The 18,869-nt window shown below is 36.5% G+C and overlaps 1 protein-coding gene and 1 long non-coding RNA gene across 2 annotated transcripts; both read left to right on the top strand.

The window, feature by feature from the left end:
- The first annotated feature begins 4,649 nt into the window (after positions 1-4,649).
- On the top strand, positions 4,650-7,950 carry LOC117335516. The gene is made up of 3 exons (XR_004534424.1): positions 4,650-5,159; positions 5,275-5,481; positions 7,612-7,950. It is a non-coding gene; the product is annotated as an uncharacterized LOC117335516 (long non-coding RNA).
- A 420-nt stretch (positions 7,951-8,370) lies between these two features.
- On the top strand, positions 8,371-11,341 carry LOC117335943 (sulfotransferase family cytosolic 1B member 1-like). Its single transcript, XM_033896228.1, has 4 exons — positions 8,371-8,451; positions 9,230-9,289; positions 9,440-9,626; positions 9,772-11,341. Exons 1-4 carry the CDS (start codon positions 8,371-8,373, stop codon positions 9,882-9,884), a joined length of 441 nt encoding a protein of 146 aa, XP_033752119.1. The 3' UTR covers positions 9,885-11,341.
- The last annotated feature ends 7,528 nt before the right edge of the window (positions 11,342-18,869 follow it).

Here is an 18,869-nt window from a genome sequence, read left to right as displayed (position 1 = left end):
TAAAATACTTACTGGCACGAGTAATCAATCTCTTTGGCCTGGACTGGATCCTACCCGACCTCTCACTTTTGGATCACAGATTTTTACGAGATGTTGACCTGTCATTCCCTCTCATCATCGTTTCTCGAGGTTTGGTATTTGACGAAAGCGGTATCGCACTTGTATTATAACGCGGCAATTCGTTTTGTGATGGTGTAGGTGTTTGCTTAGATATATCTACTTGTTCATATTCATCACAACGACGATCGATTTCCTCGATACGTTGCGTCAAAATTGAGATCTTTTTACATCTTTTACGTGCAAAAGTTGTAGTTTTCTTACTTGTTGATTCAACCTCGTCATCTCGCGCTAATCAATTTCGCGTAAATCCAAGAGTTCCTGCACACGTTTGGTAAGCTCGCCCACATCTCTGGAATAAGAAAGTTCAACCTCGCTCATTCGTTTTGTCAACATCACCAACTGCACATCGGCAGTGGTAGCTTTGGCAATGGAATCGGCCAGAACCGTTCTGTCTGGAAACATAAATAAAGCCAATGTGCAAAATATTCGCATGAACATTTTGCCATTGAGGGCGTTTTCCATGTTTGTTGTCATCGCAAAGACTGCCGCTGACAAGATAGAGACAGTATATATTGGTCATATATTGTTTTATCTTGGCTGGTCACGTGTCGTCAGTACTAAACTTTATCGGTCGTTGAAGTATAGACAAATGTTGCTTAGTATTACAGAATGCTTATCACCAACACCTGTGTACGTAACAAGGCCCTTCAGTACAGAAAGTTTTACTAATTCACATTATTATCATTGCTGTCGCATTGCACCAATTAATGATTATTTTTTAAGATTGTGAAGTCTTTTTGACTTTGGTTGATGTTCCACTTGCAAGAAAGAAAGAAAAAAATAACTCTACTGGGTACTTTTTAAAATAAAACACATCTGGCCCTAATCAACCCTACTGAGCATCCACTATATAATGTAATATTTACAATTTTACCCAACTCTGCCTATAACTAGAAAAATCAGATTACTTCACTCTTTACATTGGTGATCTATTATTGTACCGGTTCGCAGTTCATTTCATTTGAACGAGGTTCACTTCCTTTCATCAGTCCATGCAAGTGACAAAATTGACAATGCCTTTAATAACAACTCATTACTGCTTGTCTCGCTTATGAAAAAAATACCGTAATAGCCTAGTCCTGTCATTATTACTTTATGTAGAAAAATCAACATTTTTGTTTTCATTTGAGCTGAACTTGGTTAAACATTTTTTTTTTTTTTTTCATTTTAATCTTCCTCGAACATTATATTTTGGTGTGTGGTTTCGGTTGATTAAAGATACATTAATGCTGATTTTACGAAGTCACTTGGACAGCAGATGTTGTCTTACAATAATATATGATCACCATTTAATTTATTGAGGTAGACTTGTTTCCTCCAATGAGTCATAACGATTTTATAGGTTCCTGCGGAACTTGCGGGATTTCGTCAATTACTTCTGTACTGCCAAATTTTCTCTGTGAATGAGGAGAAAGCCTATTTCCGTGTCTGTTGCCTTTGATCGAGGTTAAATTGAAGATATCATTTCTCATTATAATGTCTCTATAATACCATCCTATTTTCATGCAATATCATTATGAATACATGAGTTTATGGCATTAACAATTCCAATTCTTTACCATCTATTTGAAATTATTTAATCCAAACGTAGACTGTATCAGTAATAAATGCTACTTATGCTAGCCATCAAAATTGCCTTTAAGCAACGTTATTATTGGTGTGGTAATTAAGCATTACATTAACCGAAATAAGAACTTGTCTATCGTTCTGCAAGTTGTTTTACGCTGTATCCAACAATGTTCGAGGATTACATGGCGAAGAATTTACGATAGGCGTCGGGTAAACTATAACTTCCAAGGATTGGCTTTTCATTTTCATTGCTCGGATTTCAATATCAAAATGTGTTTTTGCATTCATGCGAATCAGCATTCTTCTTTGGAGAATGAAAACGTCGTGTGAATATAAAAAACGGAATGCAAATATCCACATGGAAAATAAAACGGAATTGCTTTCCTTTTCGTTACTTTCATTCGTTTCGTATAAAACAGTATTTCTGGGTTTTCTCTGATCCTCCCACCAGGGCTCTGCCCTGGACCCTCCTGTCTTACACATTTGTGTTGGCCTAGCCAGCCCCTGTAACATGTACAGTAAATAGAATATAAATTGTTTAACGTTCAACTTAATTATTGAATCTTGATATATCATATATATTGATATGAATATGAAAATTTGTGTTTATTATAAACACTTTGGAGTTGGGATTGAAACCGAACGCATTTTCCTTTCTTTTTAAATATGCCTTTCTACTGACAATCATTCAGATTCAGACCCTCAATATACGGCAATAGACATACGGATTACAACCTACACATCCAGTAATACAAAAAATGATCAGAGCTTGGGTTTATAAACAAGCATCCCATAACAACATAATCGGACAAACAACATATTGATAAGGGCATGCCCTTTTGGTTACTGACTGCCAAGGACTGTCATTATAGCTTATAAAAAACTGAATAATAGCTCTAAAAGTATTTATGTAAGATGTGTTTTTTTATTTCAGAATATTTTATTGTCAAGATGGTACAGACAAAGGGAATTGGGCAACAGGACAAGCCTATAAAAAGCCCTCTCCTTATGATATATACAACATGATGTACATAACAAAAATAAATATGAATGCTATAACTAATAACTGCAAGAGATTCCAATACATGTATACTACTAAATTCAAGCGGGAAATTGCATTATGATATCGACTGATCAAACTTAAGAAAAATAGCAAAGGACAAAAAACAGTCCATTCACAATCAATAGCCTGTGCTATATTTATAGAGGTGAAAAAAAAAAACAGTTATGAAAAATTTACAATTTCCAGTATTGAGTCAAGAAAATCGTCTGGTATCGACTTTGAATCTCTGAACCAAGTCAAGAACTGATATGTTTAAAATAATATCCACATCAAAAGAACCAAATAAAAATAATTGTGTATTCTGCAGCATATGATCACTCAGAGCAGCTAGAGAGTTGAAAAGGGACTGCCTTTCAATGTTATAAAGAGGACAGTTTAGAAAGTAGTGAGAGCAATCTTCAACTGGATACCTACAGTTGCAGGCAGGGGTATCTTTTAAATGAGAATTAAATAAATTTGCATTAAGATTACTCACAGAATTACTCAACTGACATAAAACTATACTAATGTTTTGATCTCCACCGTTTTTAAAAAATAGTGGTACATTGTGTATCACCATCTAAGTCAAGATGTTGTAAGAATTCACGCTTTAAGGTATTTAAAGAGGACATTGATGGAAACAGACAAGTTGGATTGTTCCATTCATACATGATTTAAGGGGAAAAATTGTATTATAAAGGTTTGTTCTAGCCCGAGGCACATCAAAAAGTCTATTATGACGTAATGGGTAAGCAATATTATTTGTGTCCATATAAGGTAAAATGGAGTCACTTAAATGAACAGGGCATACTTTATTAAAAATCTTATCAAACAGAATATGTTGATGAAGATGTCGACGTTTAGAAAGTGGAATAAGACCAGATTCTCTATACAAAATAGCATTATGTAAGATGTGTTCAGTGTAAATGTATTGTGATCCAGTGGTGTTAATCTAAGTATTGTGATCCAGTGGTGTTAATCTAAGAATGAGTTACTTCCCTTTAACTTATGTGATTATAATTTTCCTTTCGGAAATTATGTTCAAAAGTTGAATACATGATTTGGAAAGAATGTAAATAGTCTTGTCAGTTATCCAATAAACATTGATCAACTATGTCAATAAAAGTTGTTGAAATTAAATTTAATCAACACAAAGCCTAATGAAATGATAGTTATAAACACAATTTGAATGGTTAAGTGGTTTATCGCAGGATAGGATAATAGTATAACTATATTATAAAGGTACATGACAAAAACAGAAACATCAAAACACAGATACGAACTTGAAATTAAAACGTGATTTTAACCTTGACATTGATAGGCGACAACAAAATACGAATACGATAAAATCGAGATATTCCCCCCCAAAAAAACAAAAATGTTTTCAAGAGACAACAAAAACCAATCAGCCATATTGTGGAATGAAACAATACCTCATCATTTTATACCTTACCCTCTACCAATGTCGCGACATCAATATATTTAACAAAAAATAATATAAAAAAAGATAACGAAGTGGGGAGACATTAAAATAACAACGGATAAAAACGGGACGATTTCCTAGACAAATGGTTCAAATTATACAGAAATGAAAGTGATATTTAGATAGGATAGATAAAGAAGTTTGAGTAACTTGAACTATTTTGTTTTATCAAAAATTATCTTCTATTATCAATTAATCAACGTCTATTAATCAATAAATTGGTCCTAGTGGTCCCCAGACGTCGCATCGAGACACAGCTTACATGTATCTAAAGTAATAATTTCCTTTCCTTTTGCTTACTGGATAATTTTACTGGATACGTCATGCACCGAATTTTATTATTTGAACTATTATTCAAATGAGTAAGCATATAGAAATGAGAAGAATTTTGTGTTGATTGTTATACATGTAGTGAATGGGCGAGGAAGTGGGACGACACAAAAACAGTAGCATTACAATGAGTGGTTACGTAATCTTGTAAATGGCTATAGAGTTGCTGTCGGGTGCTTTCTTTTATCGGGTTCGTGCCAGTTGTACCGATAAGAATCTGACGCACTCATAATGGAACAGGTTGTACTAGCAGAGCCGAACTGGCACTCGTGGATAGTTATTTCAAACGTACCACTTGGATTCAAGATGGCGCGACTGTGATTCTTCAGTTGTCATGCAAGTAAACTTTTTGACGGAGACTCTTCATTAGCAAAGAAATTTTATAGATTGTGTATGTCAGGATTAATTAGAAGATATCGATTTTACATCCGTTAAGTCGTAAAGAAGGAAATCATTCGGTTTTTGGTAGCGACAGCCGACATCTTGGAATTTCGCTGGATATTCAAGTCTGTTCCATTTTATGATACTGTTACTATTTGGTAGAAATGGTACTAACCCGATAATGGAACGCAATCAGACGTCTTGTTTTGTTTATGTTTGACTAACCTGCTTAAGGTACGTGTATACTATGTATTTCTGATCTTCTTTATCACATCTATGTGTTGATATATATATTGTTTATATCAGTTGTTCCTCTATTCTCAGTTTTCTATTAATGTATACTTGACAGGAGAACGATGGACTTATTAAAGTCTTGATCCTGAGGAAAGAGAAAAAATACTTAATATTTTGCGGAGCAAAAAGCATCCTACTTACGATGGCTGTATGCTTCCGAAATTTCGCCCGCTATTGGCCGGTCCTGAAAAACACATGGAGGCAATTAGGGACTTTGACTCAAGGGAATCAGATATACTGCTCTGTACATTCCCCAAAGCAGGTAAGATTCCTTTAGACTGTGACAGCATGACAAACAAAGGCAATGCAAATGTCGATATTCATGGAAACATGACCGTTCATTCCAGTCTAACCAACTCTCATAATCTCGCCAAATGTTCTATTTTTTTCTTATACTTTGTGCAGTCTTAATCTTATATATCTTGATATACACCAGGTAAATAGCATATTAATATGTAACAGGAGCGTGTTGTGCCAAGATTGCATACGTGTGTTAAACTGCACCCGACTCGCCCTTTGGACCTTCAACCCAGTTCTGGTTGGTAACTTGTATCTGCCGTATAGAGGGAGAACGAACGCCTTGAATTACAGTTAACAATTTATATATCAACATGAAAATATATAGACTTATGCAACAGTATAAGTCTTGCTATAGAACAAACGCCCAAGCCTAATACAAACACCCATACATACGACATTAATATACGAAACTAAACCTAGCATATCAAGAGTTAAAACCAACCTAAAACCCTTAATAACATAATCCTACATTAACATACAAAGACGTGACTGAACACAGGAAACTAATCCATCAGACTGCCCACGATATACCACCCTGAATTTATCCCACATTTGATAATACGAAATTAAAGGACCAATCACAACAGATGATTGACAGAAGCACACAGATACGGCAGACCCTGGCGACAAAAACACCAAGAATAGTCAGGACACATGCACAGTGCCCAACAAAGATCAGGGTGACAGAAGTACACAAAATACAGACACAAAGAGAAAACATGTATAACTAACGTTAAGCTTAACCTGCAAACACACTAACTATAACACGCACGCTACCAATGTGCTACCTTGCACGTTCTACGTTTTAAACATTTCGGTTCACATTACCATAATGTCCAATGCAAATGCAAGTAAATTTTCGTTTTGAGATGGCATAGGTACCACATAACTAGCAAATACATTGACCTTTGTTCTCCTTTCATGTGCTGTACAACTTGTATTACTGATACTAATCTTTTACATTCTTAACCACTTGCAGGTCTGAAACGTCTGTAAGATAAAGAAAAATTCACTGATATTGACTATGCTAAACGTTGAAAACTGAAGGTATATAAACTGATACAGATGAACTGAACGCAATCGCTAATTTTTGTCTAGAATTTCTTTTGATAATATAAAATTGTACCTAACTCGCTCATTAATTATGCCTTTGACCATAACGATATCAATATTGATGTTTTATATGGCTGTGATAATTGTGATTGTAATACATATAATATACAGATACCTCATGAAAGTTATCACAGTTTTTTTAAATCCCAGAAAGCAGTTATACATTAACAAAAACAAACGATTTTATATTCATTTGGAAGATGTGTGAATCCGGTTGAACATGGATGTCTATTAACTTGATTACTGAAACAAATACATATTTTAAATAACAGTAGATTAGATAGCTAATAGAGCTAATATAATGTATATCTATATAATATAATAAATATAAAATTGTCATTAAAATTTGTTGAAATATCATCAGGGTTATGGTGTGCAACAAAATCATTCGCAAGTTTAATCAATCAGCCGCTAACGCAAAGAATACATTCCATCCCACTCGTATCACTGTCAGTTTACCAAACCTACGTGGCGTATAATATAGGCGAGACTAGTTTATGCATGTGTATGATATCGATGCGTGCTGGACCACTCAAAAAAGACAAGAGGCCCAGAGGGCCTATATCGCTCACCTTGCATCATAGATAAAAACCAGAAACAAATTCATAACTCCATAGGGTTATGAAAAGTCCCAAGGGATTGCTTTAACAACAGCATGATTTAAAGAAACTTCGGACCAGGTGAGTTTAAAAGGAAATAACATAGACAAATGTGTTAAGAAAAGCATACATTACATATGTGCATGGGGTACCACTGAGTTGCGCTCTACTGCATTTGACAGGGTAAATACACTTGACAATTACGTAAACAACACTGCACACAGGTTACACTATAACACTATAAAGACTCATATGTCACAAAGCAATAACCATACAGTGATTTCATACGATTTATGGTCGATATCATAAGATGACAGCTTTTTTTTGTAAATAACGCCTTCTTTACGTAAGCAATGCATTACAATTCCTTGTTTTTGTAGGGACACATTGGGTACACGAGATCGTGTCGATGATCCTACAGGAAGGAGCACAGTATACCAGTGGTCATAAAGGCAATGTTATGCTGGAAGCTATCAACCTTGAAGAATTAAATGATCGTCCTTCGCCACGTTTACTCAATACACACGTAACATTTCGTCATATCCCAAAGAAACACGTAGATAACGGATACAAAATCATTCATGTATCAAGAAACCCAAAGGATGTGATGGTGTCATTTTACAACCACATCAAGAACGATCCGGCGACAGTCTGTACAGAGGAAGATTTTCCTGGAACTTGGAACGATTTTATACATGAAATGTGTGCAAACAAACATAGTAAGTAAAATATATCATAATGTATATATTATACGATAAGATAACAAGCAAGCGGTACCAAATTTAAAGAAAAATGTAACTACTTCTAAAATTGATAAAACAAGGGGAAAATCGGCACAATAAAAGATTTGCTTCAGAATGTAGATCGAAAAATACTTGCAGGAAGACTTATTTGGAAATCACCGTGGGTAGGGAAAGCACGATGGTTACAATCCAGAGACTGAAAAGTTGCAATAGGGGTTCCATAATTCAGTACATTTAGGTTTAGATTTATAAATGCACCCATTCAGTATTTTGATTTGATTATTTAATGAATCACTACGATTCAATATCCCTTCCATTACCTCGTGCTTGACGTACGCGACCAGGAATGAAACAGCAATCTAGAGGCTATATGATCCAACTCCAAAGAGTTCCAAAATGATGAAATACTATCAGAAGTATCAGTGCAGGAAGGAGAAGTATATAAACGTTTTTGTCATGCGTAAAGGCTTCAATAATGTAGGTAGTTTGTTAACATTCGTCGAGCCAAAACAGCAGTCTGTAGTTTAACAAGTGCGCAAACCGAAAATTAATGTTATGGCAAACCAATTACTGGCTCATTGTTTTAATATCTTCTTTATGTGGTAAGAAACAATAAATATATTCAAATATTGCATGGTGTTATAGTTCACTTTTGTTTACAACATGAATGTAATGACAGTGACCCGTACACACATCTCGAGCGTAAAACAATAGTGCGTATGGTAAACAGGATTCCCATTTATATGATAAAGAAGTTCAGCTCATAGGGGAGTTGACTGCTCCAATCAATATCAAGTGGGTGGAGCTTATTGTTTTTATTGATCATTTCATAGAAGTGTAACGGGATTAGATTTTGTGAGTTATGTACCTTTGATTGAGAGTTGTGTCCCTTAGCAGAAGTATGGATTTGTGTATGTATTAGAGTATTTTGTGGAATTATAGTTGATTTATTAATTTTGAGTGTGAATATATGTGTTCAGAATGTAAAGTATATGTAGTATGAGAGTATTATTTAGTTAGGTAATGTGTGCAAGTAATAATGATTGTGTATTTTATATTGAAAACATTGTATGTTAATTCAAACCGTTACAGAAGTATGAAAAGGAACAAATGACAAATCAGAAAGCAGCATTCTGCGTACAAACATCAAAATAGTATTCATTTATCTTTACCGTGATACATGATATATACTGTGGCTTATACACTCCAGATTTCTATGGTGGTTTTGTCAACTACGAACGAGAATGGGAGGTAGGCGAAACGGACAAAAGTAGTAACAAATATCCATAGCGTGTTCTACGAAGACTTGAAAAAGGTACCATGTTTACATACTAGTATACAGTTACAAATTTTGTTCTGTTTTACACGAACGCATGAAAGAACACATATTTATAAATATAGTTGAAAAGGTATTGTGAAAGTGTGTTAACTAGAAAAGTTATTTTGTGTAAAATCTTACTTCCAGAATCCATTTGGAGAAATAGAACGTCTGGCAGCCTTTTTGAACAAAGAATTAAGCCCTCAGCTTATACAGGATATTGCCGACCGATGTTCATTTAAAAATCTTGCAGACGCTACAACGTCAGGCAAAAAAGGGGAGGACATTATCCAAAAAATTTCAAAGGATAAAACAAATTTCATTTTCAGAAAAGGTAAACGTCTCGGCGACTAGTATAATTTAAAATAATGAATTGTGATTTGGATAAAAGTTGAAAAAAAAGTCTTTCTGTTGTAGAATGTGTGGCTCGTTTCATTAATTTCTTTCCTATCATAACATTGGTTTTTTCTTGTTCACAGGTACAACAGGGGACTGGAAGAATTGGTTCACTGTCGCACAAAATGAAATGTTCGATCTAATGCTGGAAGGGGAGTTGAAAGATACCGGTCTAAAGTTCACCTATGAATTATAAACGACTATAAATAGACTTTGTCAAATATTATACTGATAACTGATTAATCGCCCAACGTAATCAGTTACAATGTAAGCATAGATGTGTTAATGGTTCGTCCAACGTTATACTGTAATGAGTTACAATGTTTTACAGAGTAACTGATGCCTCTTCCAAGGTTACACTGTACAAAGACACAATATAATTATATATGTTATGGAGATTCGTCCAATGTTATACTCTTATCAATTACAAAGTTATTATAGATCGATGATTTGTGAAATTTTATACGGTAGTTTGGTGCGGTTGTTTAACTCTGTGTCGTCTTTTGTACCGATTTTATTAACATTTAAATTGTCCCCTATCTTATCGTACTTTTTAACAAAAAAAACAACAACAAACAAACAAACAAACAAAAAACTAAACATACAAAACTAATGTCTAAAGTGTTTTATTAATGTAAGAATGACATGTAAGGATGTATATATATCTTACATAATGTATGGTTCTCTTAGCACCGAGCCTCAGTATGCACCCCTCCTTTTCTAGGTTGATTCTTACCGTAATTACTGTATCCGTAATATTTACCATTATCAACTAGTATACTTTGTTGTTCTCTTTCATACTTAATCAAACCTATATATGTATATTAACATCTGTGCGGCAAAGTCAAGATATTAACTAATATGATAGATTTGTACTCTGTGAAAGCATAACTGACACCCGAATCGTGACATCATTTGACCAAAAGGTAAGAACAGACAATAAGGAGGGAATGTTTTTACTATAACTTTATTTTCATTCACGTATATTTTGAAAAGATACTCTGAAACGTATATATTATAATTAAACTGTATTGATACGTTAACTATAGTGGATAGAAATGTCAGAGCTTTGCAGACAAACGCCATATTGCGTCTTATAATCAACCATATATACCATATTAAGACATTTGATTGCCTACATACACGCAGTACTATCTCATTATTTCTCTGGACATCATTATTTGTTCCCTTCTCACGTTCACTCCGTTAGTGGATATCCGAAATATTATTGATTTTACCAATAATATTAACAAAAAATAGGAAGTACAATGGTCTTTTAAGTTCATACATTGTAATTCAAATCCAAGTATGTTTTGAAAATGTCTGTGAGTGACGGTTGGGAATAAGATAATCCGACAGGATGTAGTATTACCTTGTTTATATTGGATTCCTATACTGAAATAACCCTTATAAACCCTGTTTTATTGCCGGCCCTAGTAGCTGTTCAGACTTTATCTTACCTTCTTACTACCATTATTTGTTCAATTATGTCGGGACTGCAATCCTGTTACTCCGGAATAACAGTTGTGAACTACATTGAAGCACATATTGTAAAACATATGACCGTGGTTACAATAATTACTCCGAACATTTTTGTATTCATACGAAGCTGATAAGAACCATTTTTTAATATAAATGTCTTTCCACTCTCAATGCTGTATTTGTGTGTTGTTATTTACAGTCGCTATTTGCATTTAAATACCAAAATAAATCGATGTTTATGCTTTTATAAAGTCATATTCGGTCAAACAAATATTCCTGTCGTGTGATGATAATGGCTAGTTTATACATTTTTGCATGTTTTGCCTGAGCTGCAAACAGCTAGCTAATAACAGGTTTGTAGCAACGCCCGTGTTTATCCATGGAACATAAGAACACTTAATCAATTGAATTGGAAAAATGTAAAAAGAACCATTTACGCGTTCGAAATATTCGTTAACAATCTCCCAAGGACATTTTTTGAATGCATGTACAGAAAAGAAATCCGTCATCTATTCTTTTTGTCTTTTGATAATTGTATTTGAAAATAACTTTCTTGTTTCAAAATTGGCCAATTAGACTAGAATTACGGGGTTCTTTCAAGAAGACATGGAGAAAAAGACAAAACTACCAACATATTCATGTTATTGCCTTTTTCTTTATCTAAAAAATCAGAATATATCCTTAACATTACACTGTAACCATTTCTTGACAAATTGCCCATATGAAATGCCCAGCTAACATGGAACAACCACGTTAACAAACTTCACTCCTCTCTTGGCTGACTTGTTCTTACTTCCATACGAAGTCGAAAATTGTCCCAGAAATTGTGATATTGGAAGCAAATCCTTAAACATCTAATGAACTGATTAACATCAACATTATAGGTAGAGCACGCAATGAAGGTGAGAAAATAGCTTAATAACTGACCCAGTCAATGATAAATATAAAACCTCAATAACTAGTTACTGTTTGTATAAGATAAATAAAGGCAGTTGGTTTCAATAAAGAGTGAATGCATATCAATGCTACAAGCTGTAGAAATCATGCTCTTCGCGACATTTTAATCATATACCATTTGTTACTTTTGTCGGGCAGGTAGCTCTGGTAAGTTTCAACATTTCATTACGGTATCGAATCTCAGTCGCCGGAGTGAAAGCGAGTGCGTTAAATTTTAACACTTAAACTTATTTTTAATAAATTTTTAATTTAAAATCAAGGGCTGCCCTGCATTCGTCCTAACTAGTCACACCGATATGTCTCTCTTACCTGGGGCATCAGGTGTTACCACAGAGATAAAACAGGACGCATACCATCGTAACTTGACTACATGCCCATGTATATGAATAACACACAAAGCCTTATCGAGATCAGTTCTATGCATTAACAATATCCTCATGATAGTTAATATCAGTATAATAGTAGACAGGTACATAACAATAACAAAGCAAAGGAATGCGTACCTGTAAATTAAAACGTGATTTTAATCTGAAGTTAATAAAAAAAAACGAAGGCAGAATACGAACGAATGATAACGATAACGATGACGAACGAACGAACGAACGAAGGAACGAAGGAACGAAGGAACGAAAGAACGAAATATGTTTCAAAAGACGAGCGGACGGGACCAATCAGTTATATTGCTCAGAGAAACGAATCGATTTTTTTTCTTATCCTTTCCATTACCATGTCAATGTTAGTACTTAAATATATTTGGGGGGGGGGGGGGGGGGGGGATGAAAACCAATTGGTAAAGATAAAGAACTGGGTGAGATGTTTTTAAGAAAGCTAAGAAACGGGACGCTGTCGTAAAGAAATCATAATCAAGGGTTGCGGTGTATTCCTAGATCATACCTTAGAAAATGACAAAACTCTGTAGGCAAACTGCATCTTAATTCATAAAAAATACCTTCTGTTATCAATAATAGTTCTAAGGATCACCACACGTGGCACTTGGACACAATTTATTTAATGCACTATTGTATTCCTTTTGCTTTCTACGTAATTTTACTGTTTATTAATTTGATTTTCTATTCTAACGAGGGATCAGTATCACAAAGTGTCCAACTAAGCATATGGGGATAACAGTGTGCTAGCATACTACACATTTGTGTTGATCGTCGCATATCTATAGAAAATGGGACGACTATCAATGTGTTGGGTTACTCAAGGGCAATTTCGCAATCTTGTGAATGGCAATTGTGTTGTTGTCAGGGTTATCTGATTACATCAGCGCAGCCGCGGAAATGGTAGTGTAAACAATAGCAAACATAATACGTCTTTGTTGAGGTTTTACTAGCCTGCTCAAGGTACGTGTATGATATGTATTTCTGATCTTGTTAATTACATCTACATGATATATGTAAGATGCTTTCTCTATTGATATATAATTTACAGGAATACGATGGACTTATTAAGACTTGATCCTGAGGAAAGAGAAAAAGCATTGAAACATTTACGGAGCAAAAAACATCCTATTTACGATGGCTGTATGCTTCCGAAATTTCCTCCGCTATTGGCTAACACTGAAAAACACATGGAGGCAATTAGAGACTTTGACTCAGGGAAATCAGATATACTTCTCTGTACATTCCCCAAGGCGGGTAAGATTTCTTATTATTATGACAACACATCTCAGGTGTCGTTATTGATCGAAATACCACCGTTTCGTTGCAGTTTGGTTTACCATCGGAGTCTTGCTAGCTTTTCAAAGATGATACTTTTGCTAGTCAAGGTCGTAATACCCACCTGTATGTTATACAAGTGACTCACATACACCGTTGCACACTTTGTAATCAAACGTTATTCTCTACTGTAGCATCGGACTGAATATTCGATTATTGTTTTTCACACACCATAATTTAAAACCTAGCTTTATCTTTATAGTATTCGTCTTTGTTTTAACTTTTAATTTGCCCTTTTTTATCTGCAATTTTATGTGTACATAGGCCCTATCAAGTGATGTTTGCTTCAACGCTTTTGAAAATCCATCGACACTCATTAAAAAAAACAATGGCTGTCATTTGGCCCTTATACATAATCAAACAATCAATCAGTTCGGCGGTTTTAAGGACGTAAGTTAAGGGATTATTGTTTGCCATCTCTTCAGAAGAAGTCATTCGACTTGTCAGTGGACTACCATTTTAGAGCCAAGAATTCCGGCTTGTGAACTTGATGAATCTTCTCATTGAATCCAAGCCCACGATTAGTGTATGTTATAACCTCCTTTTTACCCTGATGAACATAATAGAGAACATCACCTTAACTGGGCCCTACTCAAATCCCATTCTATCACGTTCCTTGAAATTAAATTACCCCCTGAGAAGGCAGTTTTGTGTATATTATCCTCTATTTCTACCTGTCAATATCCTGACCTCTGTTCCTGCAGCGAAAAATACCTGTATCCACTAATGTAGGAAATGAAACATCCGATAGTCGATAAAGGATCTAAGTGAACAATTGTTTTTCCTTACTATTCTATGTTTGGGGAGAATGGACTTTTTTATTCCCATAGCACAGATGTATTCAATATATCTTTATATGTTTGCGCACAACCTCAAACAAACCAGGAGGGATTCTCCTGTTAAGCTGTTTAATTTGTTTGTCTTATTATCTTATAACTCATAATGACGAGAATCATTTAGGTTGTGTCTTGCTGAATGTTCTTCAAGACTTCAAGGTTTTATTCACGCTCCATTGCACACGAGGTATTTATTTTCAAAAATCAACCGAAACAAAGAAGTTCATCTACCTTTAGAATTTCTTCTCTGGCCAGGTAAATCCAATAGCTGAGGAGACCAACCGTCATCAAAGAAGGAGACTGCACTACCTAATCGATTTCACAGACTTAAAAAAAAAAAAAAAAAAACATTAAAAAACAAAAATCGCTCCCCAATCTGTTATCCTGAGATAAGGATCACGATGACCAATGAATCGAATCCACTCTACAATATAGTAGGGTATATTACGTTGTATCTCCACAAAAATATTGATATTGACAAATGTTTGAAATGAATTATTTCTTATCTGGTGTTTCGGTGGGTGAATAAATAAAAACTGAAATCTGATCATGGAAAAAGAGGTTTTTACCTACTTGATGCTAAATTGATAACATATTATAATATGCTTAGTAGAAAACGGATATCTACGTTAGCTGTAATTTACAACATTTTACATGATAAAAACGTGAACATCTATATATATATGCAACAAGAGGCCCATGGGGCCTGTATGCTCACCTGGTTGGATTTGACCAAATGTCAAAATCATGTTCATGTTCAATTCCTTTTGTTTGTTAACCTCAAACAATGCTATATATGGTTATAGCGTGGGGATCCCAACTGCTTTAAAGAAATAATAAAGTCCAGACTCTCTGAGTTTACAACATGCATTTATAACTTTATGACTAGTAGTGATTGACAGAAATTACCTGTATTTCCCATATAGGGCCCCACCCCTTTTGCCCCTCGGGGGCAGGGTCATCATTTATGCAAAATCTGTTCCCCTTCCCCAAAGAATGTTTCTTACTAAATTGGGTTCAAATCCATTCATAAATTTATGACTAGTAGCGATTTAAAGAAATTACCTCTATTTCCCATATGGGGCCCCGCCCCTTTGGCCCCTCAGGGGTCAGAGTCACCATTTATGCAAAATCTGTTCCCCTTCCCCAAAGGATGTTTCTGATTAAATTGGGTTCAAATCCATTCATAACTTTATGACTAGTAGCGATTTAAAGGAATTACATCTATTTCCCATATGGGGCCCCGCCTCTTTTGCCCCTCGGGCGTCAGAGTCACCATTTGTGCAGAATCTGTTCCCCTTCACATAAGAATGTTTCTGACTAATTTGGGTTTAAATCCATTCATAACTTTATGACTAGAAGCGATTTGAAGGAATTACCTCTTATTTCCCCATTAGGGCCCCGCCCCTTTGGCCCCTCTGGGATCAGAGTCACCATTTATGCAAAATCTGTTCCCCTTTCCCAAGGAATGTTTCTTACTAAATTGTGTTAAAAACCATTCATAACTGTATGACTAGTAGCGATTTAAAGGAATTACCTCTATTTCCCATATGGGGCTATGCCCCATTTGGCCCCTCAGGGATCAGAGTCACCATTTATGCAAAATCTGTTCCGCTTCCCCCAATGATGTTTTTGACCAAATTGGGTTCAAATCCTTTCATAACTTTGTGACTAGTAGCGATTTAAAGACATTACCTCTGTTTCCCCATTAGGCCCCGCCCCTTTGGCCCTTTAGGGGTCAGAGTCACCATTTATGCAAAATCTGTTCTCCTTCCCCAAAGGACGTTTATTACTAAATTGTGTTAAAATCCATTCATAACTTTATCACAAGTAGCGATTTAAAGGAATTACCTCTATTTCCCTATTGGGCCCCACCCCTCAGGCCCTTTGGGGGTCAGAGTCACCATTTATGTAAAATCTGTTCTCCTTCCCCAAAGGATGTTTCTGATTAAATTGGGTTCAAATCCATTCATAACTTTATGACTAGTAGCGATTTAAAGGAATTACCTCTATTTCCCATATGGGGCCCCGCCCCTTTGGCCCCTCAGGGGTCAGAGTCACCATTTATGCAAAATCTGTTCCCCTTCCCCAAAGGATGTTTCTGATTAAATTGGGTTCAAATCCATTCATAACTTTATGACTAGTAGCGATTTAAAGAAATTACCTCTATTTCCCATATGGGGCCCCGCCCCTTTGGCCCCTTGGGGGTCAAAGTCACCATTTAAGCAAAATCTGTTCCCCTTCCCCCAAGAATGCTTCTGACTAAATTGGGTTCAAATCCATTCATAACTTTATGACTAATAGCGATTTAAAGGAATTGCCTCAATTTCCCATATTCGGCCCCGCCCCTCGGGCCCCTTGGGGGTCAGAGTCACCATTTATGCAAAATCTGTTCCCCTTCCCCCAAGAATGTTTCTGACCAAATTGGGTTCAAATCCATTCATAACTTTATGACTAGTAGGGATTTGAAGGAATTACCTCTATTTCCCAATTAGGCTCCGCCCCTTTGGCCCCTTGGGGGTCAGAGTCATCATTTATGCAAAATCTGTTCCCCTTCCCCCAAGAATGTTTCTGACCAATTTGGGTTTAAATCCATTCATAACTCTATGACTAGTAGCGATTTGAAGAAATTACCTCTATTTCCCCATTAGGCCCCGCCCCTTTGGCCCCTTGGGGGTCAGAGTCACCATTTATGCAAAATCTGTTCCCCTTCCCCAAATGATGTTTCTGACCAAATTGGGTTCAAATCCATTCATAACTTTATGACTAGTAGCGATTTAAAGGAATTGCCCCAATTTCCCCTATTGGGCCCCGCCCCTCAGACCCGTTGGGGGTCAGAGTCACCATTTATGCAAAATCTGTTCCCCTTCCCCCAATAATGTTTCTGACCAATTCGGGTTTAAATCTATTCATAACTTTATGACTAGTAGCGATTTGAAGAAATTACCTCTATTTCCCCATTAGGCCCCGCCCCTTTGTCCCCTTGGGGTTCATAATCACCATTTATGCAAAATCTGTTCCCCTTCCCCAAAAGATGTTTCTGACCAAATTGGGTTTAAATCCATTCATAACTTTATGACTAGAAGCGATTTAAAGGAATTACCTCAATTTCCCCTATTGGGCCCCGCCCCTCAGGCCCCTTTTGGATCAGAGTCACCATTTATGCAAAATCTGATCCCCATCTGCCAAGGATGTTTCTGACCAAATTTGGTCAAAATCCTATAAGAACTTTTTGACTAGTAGCGATTTGAAGCAAATGTTGACGGACGACGGACGACGGACGCCGCACCATGGCATAAGCTCACCGCACCTTCGGTCCAGGTAAGCTAACAATTGAATATAATACATATTTCATTATTTTGACTTATCCCTTATCTTATGCGAAAGTCAGTTTTCCCACAGGCGTTTGCTGTGACAAAACATTAGCCCCTACTATATCAACAAGGTTTAACACTTGAAGATTTGCGATACATCGACTGTGGAATGGAAGCAGACCTGTTGGTCGACAATTATAGTTAGTATTGTTTATAAAGTTGTCGACTTATCCGATCCCAGTCCTGACGCTAGCCATCGTCGATACCCCACCCCCGTCCTTATGCTCACCATCGTCGCCAACCCATCGCCGCTAACCTACGGTCCTTACGCTCACCATCGTGGCTAACCAACGGTTCTGATACTTACCATCGACGATAACCAACGGTTGTGACGCTCACTACCGTTGTTAAACCATGGTCCTGACGCTCAACAACCCACGGTCCTGAAGCTACTAGTAACCCTCGTCGCTAACCCACAGTCCTGAAGCTTACCATCATCGCTAACATATCGTGGCTACCCTACGGTTCTGATACTCACCATCGACGATAACCAACGGTCCTGACGCCTAGCAATTGCCGCTATCCCATGGTCCTGACGCTCACCATCGTCGCCAACCCATGGTCCTCAAGCTCACCATCGACGCCTACCCATCGTCGCTAACCCACGGTCCTTACGCTCACCATCGTGGCCAACCCACGGTCCTCAAGCTCACCATCAACGATAACCAACGGTTGTGACGCTCACTACCGTTGTTAAACCATGGTCCTGACGCTCAACAACCCACGGCACTAGCAATTGTCGCTATCCCATGGTCCTGACGCTCACCATCGTCGCCAACCCACGGTCCTCAAGCTTACCATCGACGCC

The sequence above is a fragment of the Pecten maximus genome, chromosome 10 (assembly GCF_902652985.1).
Source record: "Pecten maximus chromosome 10, xPecMax1.1, whole genome shotgun sequence".
Classification (NCBI taxonomy): domain Eukaryota; kingdom Metazoa; phylum Mollusca; class Bivalvia; order Pectinida; family Pectinidae; genus Pecten; species Pecten maximus.
This window is presented reverse-complemented; position numbering and strand designations above follow the sequence as displayed.

What these genes read in the sequence shown, in the direction of transcription:
- LOC117335943 (XM_033896228.1), top strand. Translation starts at nt 8,371, where the DNA reads ATGATGAAATACTATCAGAAGTATCAGTGCAGGAAGGAGAAGTATATA. An exon ending in TGCGTAAAGGCTTCAATAAT is followed by an intron (nt 8,452 to 9,229) that starts GTAGGTAGTTTG and finishes AATGGGAGGTAG; the next exon opens with GCGAAACGGACAAAAGTAGT. An exon ending in AAATTTCATTTTCAGAAAAG is followed by an intron (nt 9,627 to 9,771) that starts GTAAACGTCTCG and finishes TCTTGTTCACAG; the next exon opens with GTACAACAGGGGACTGGAAG.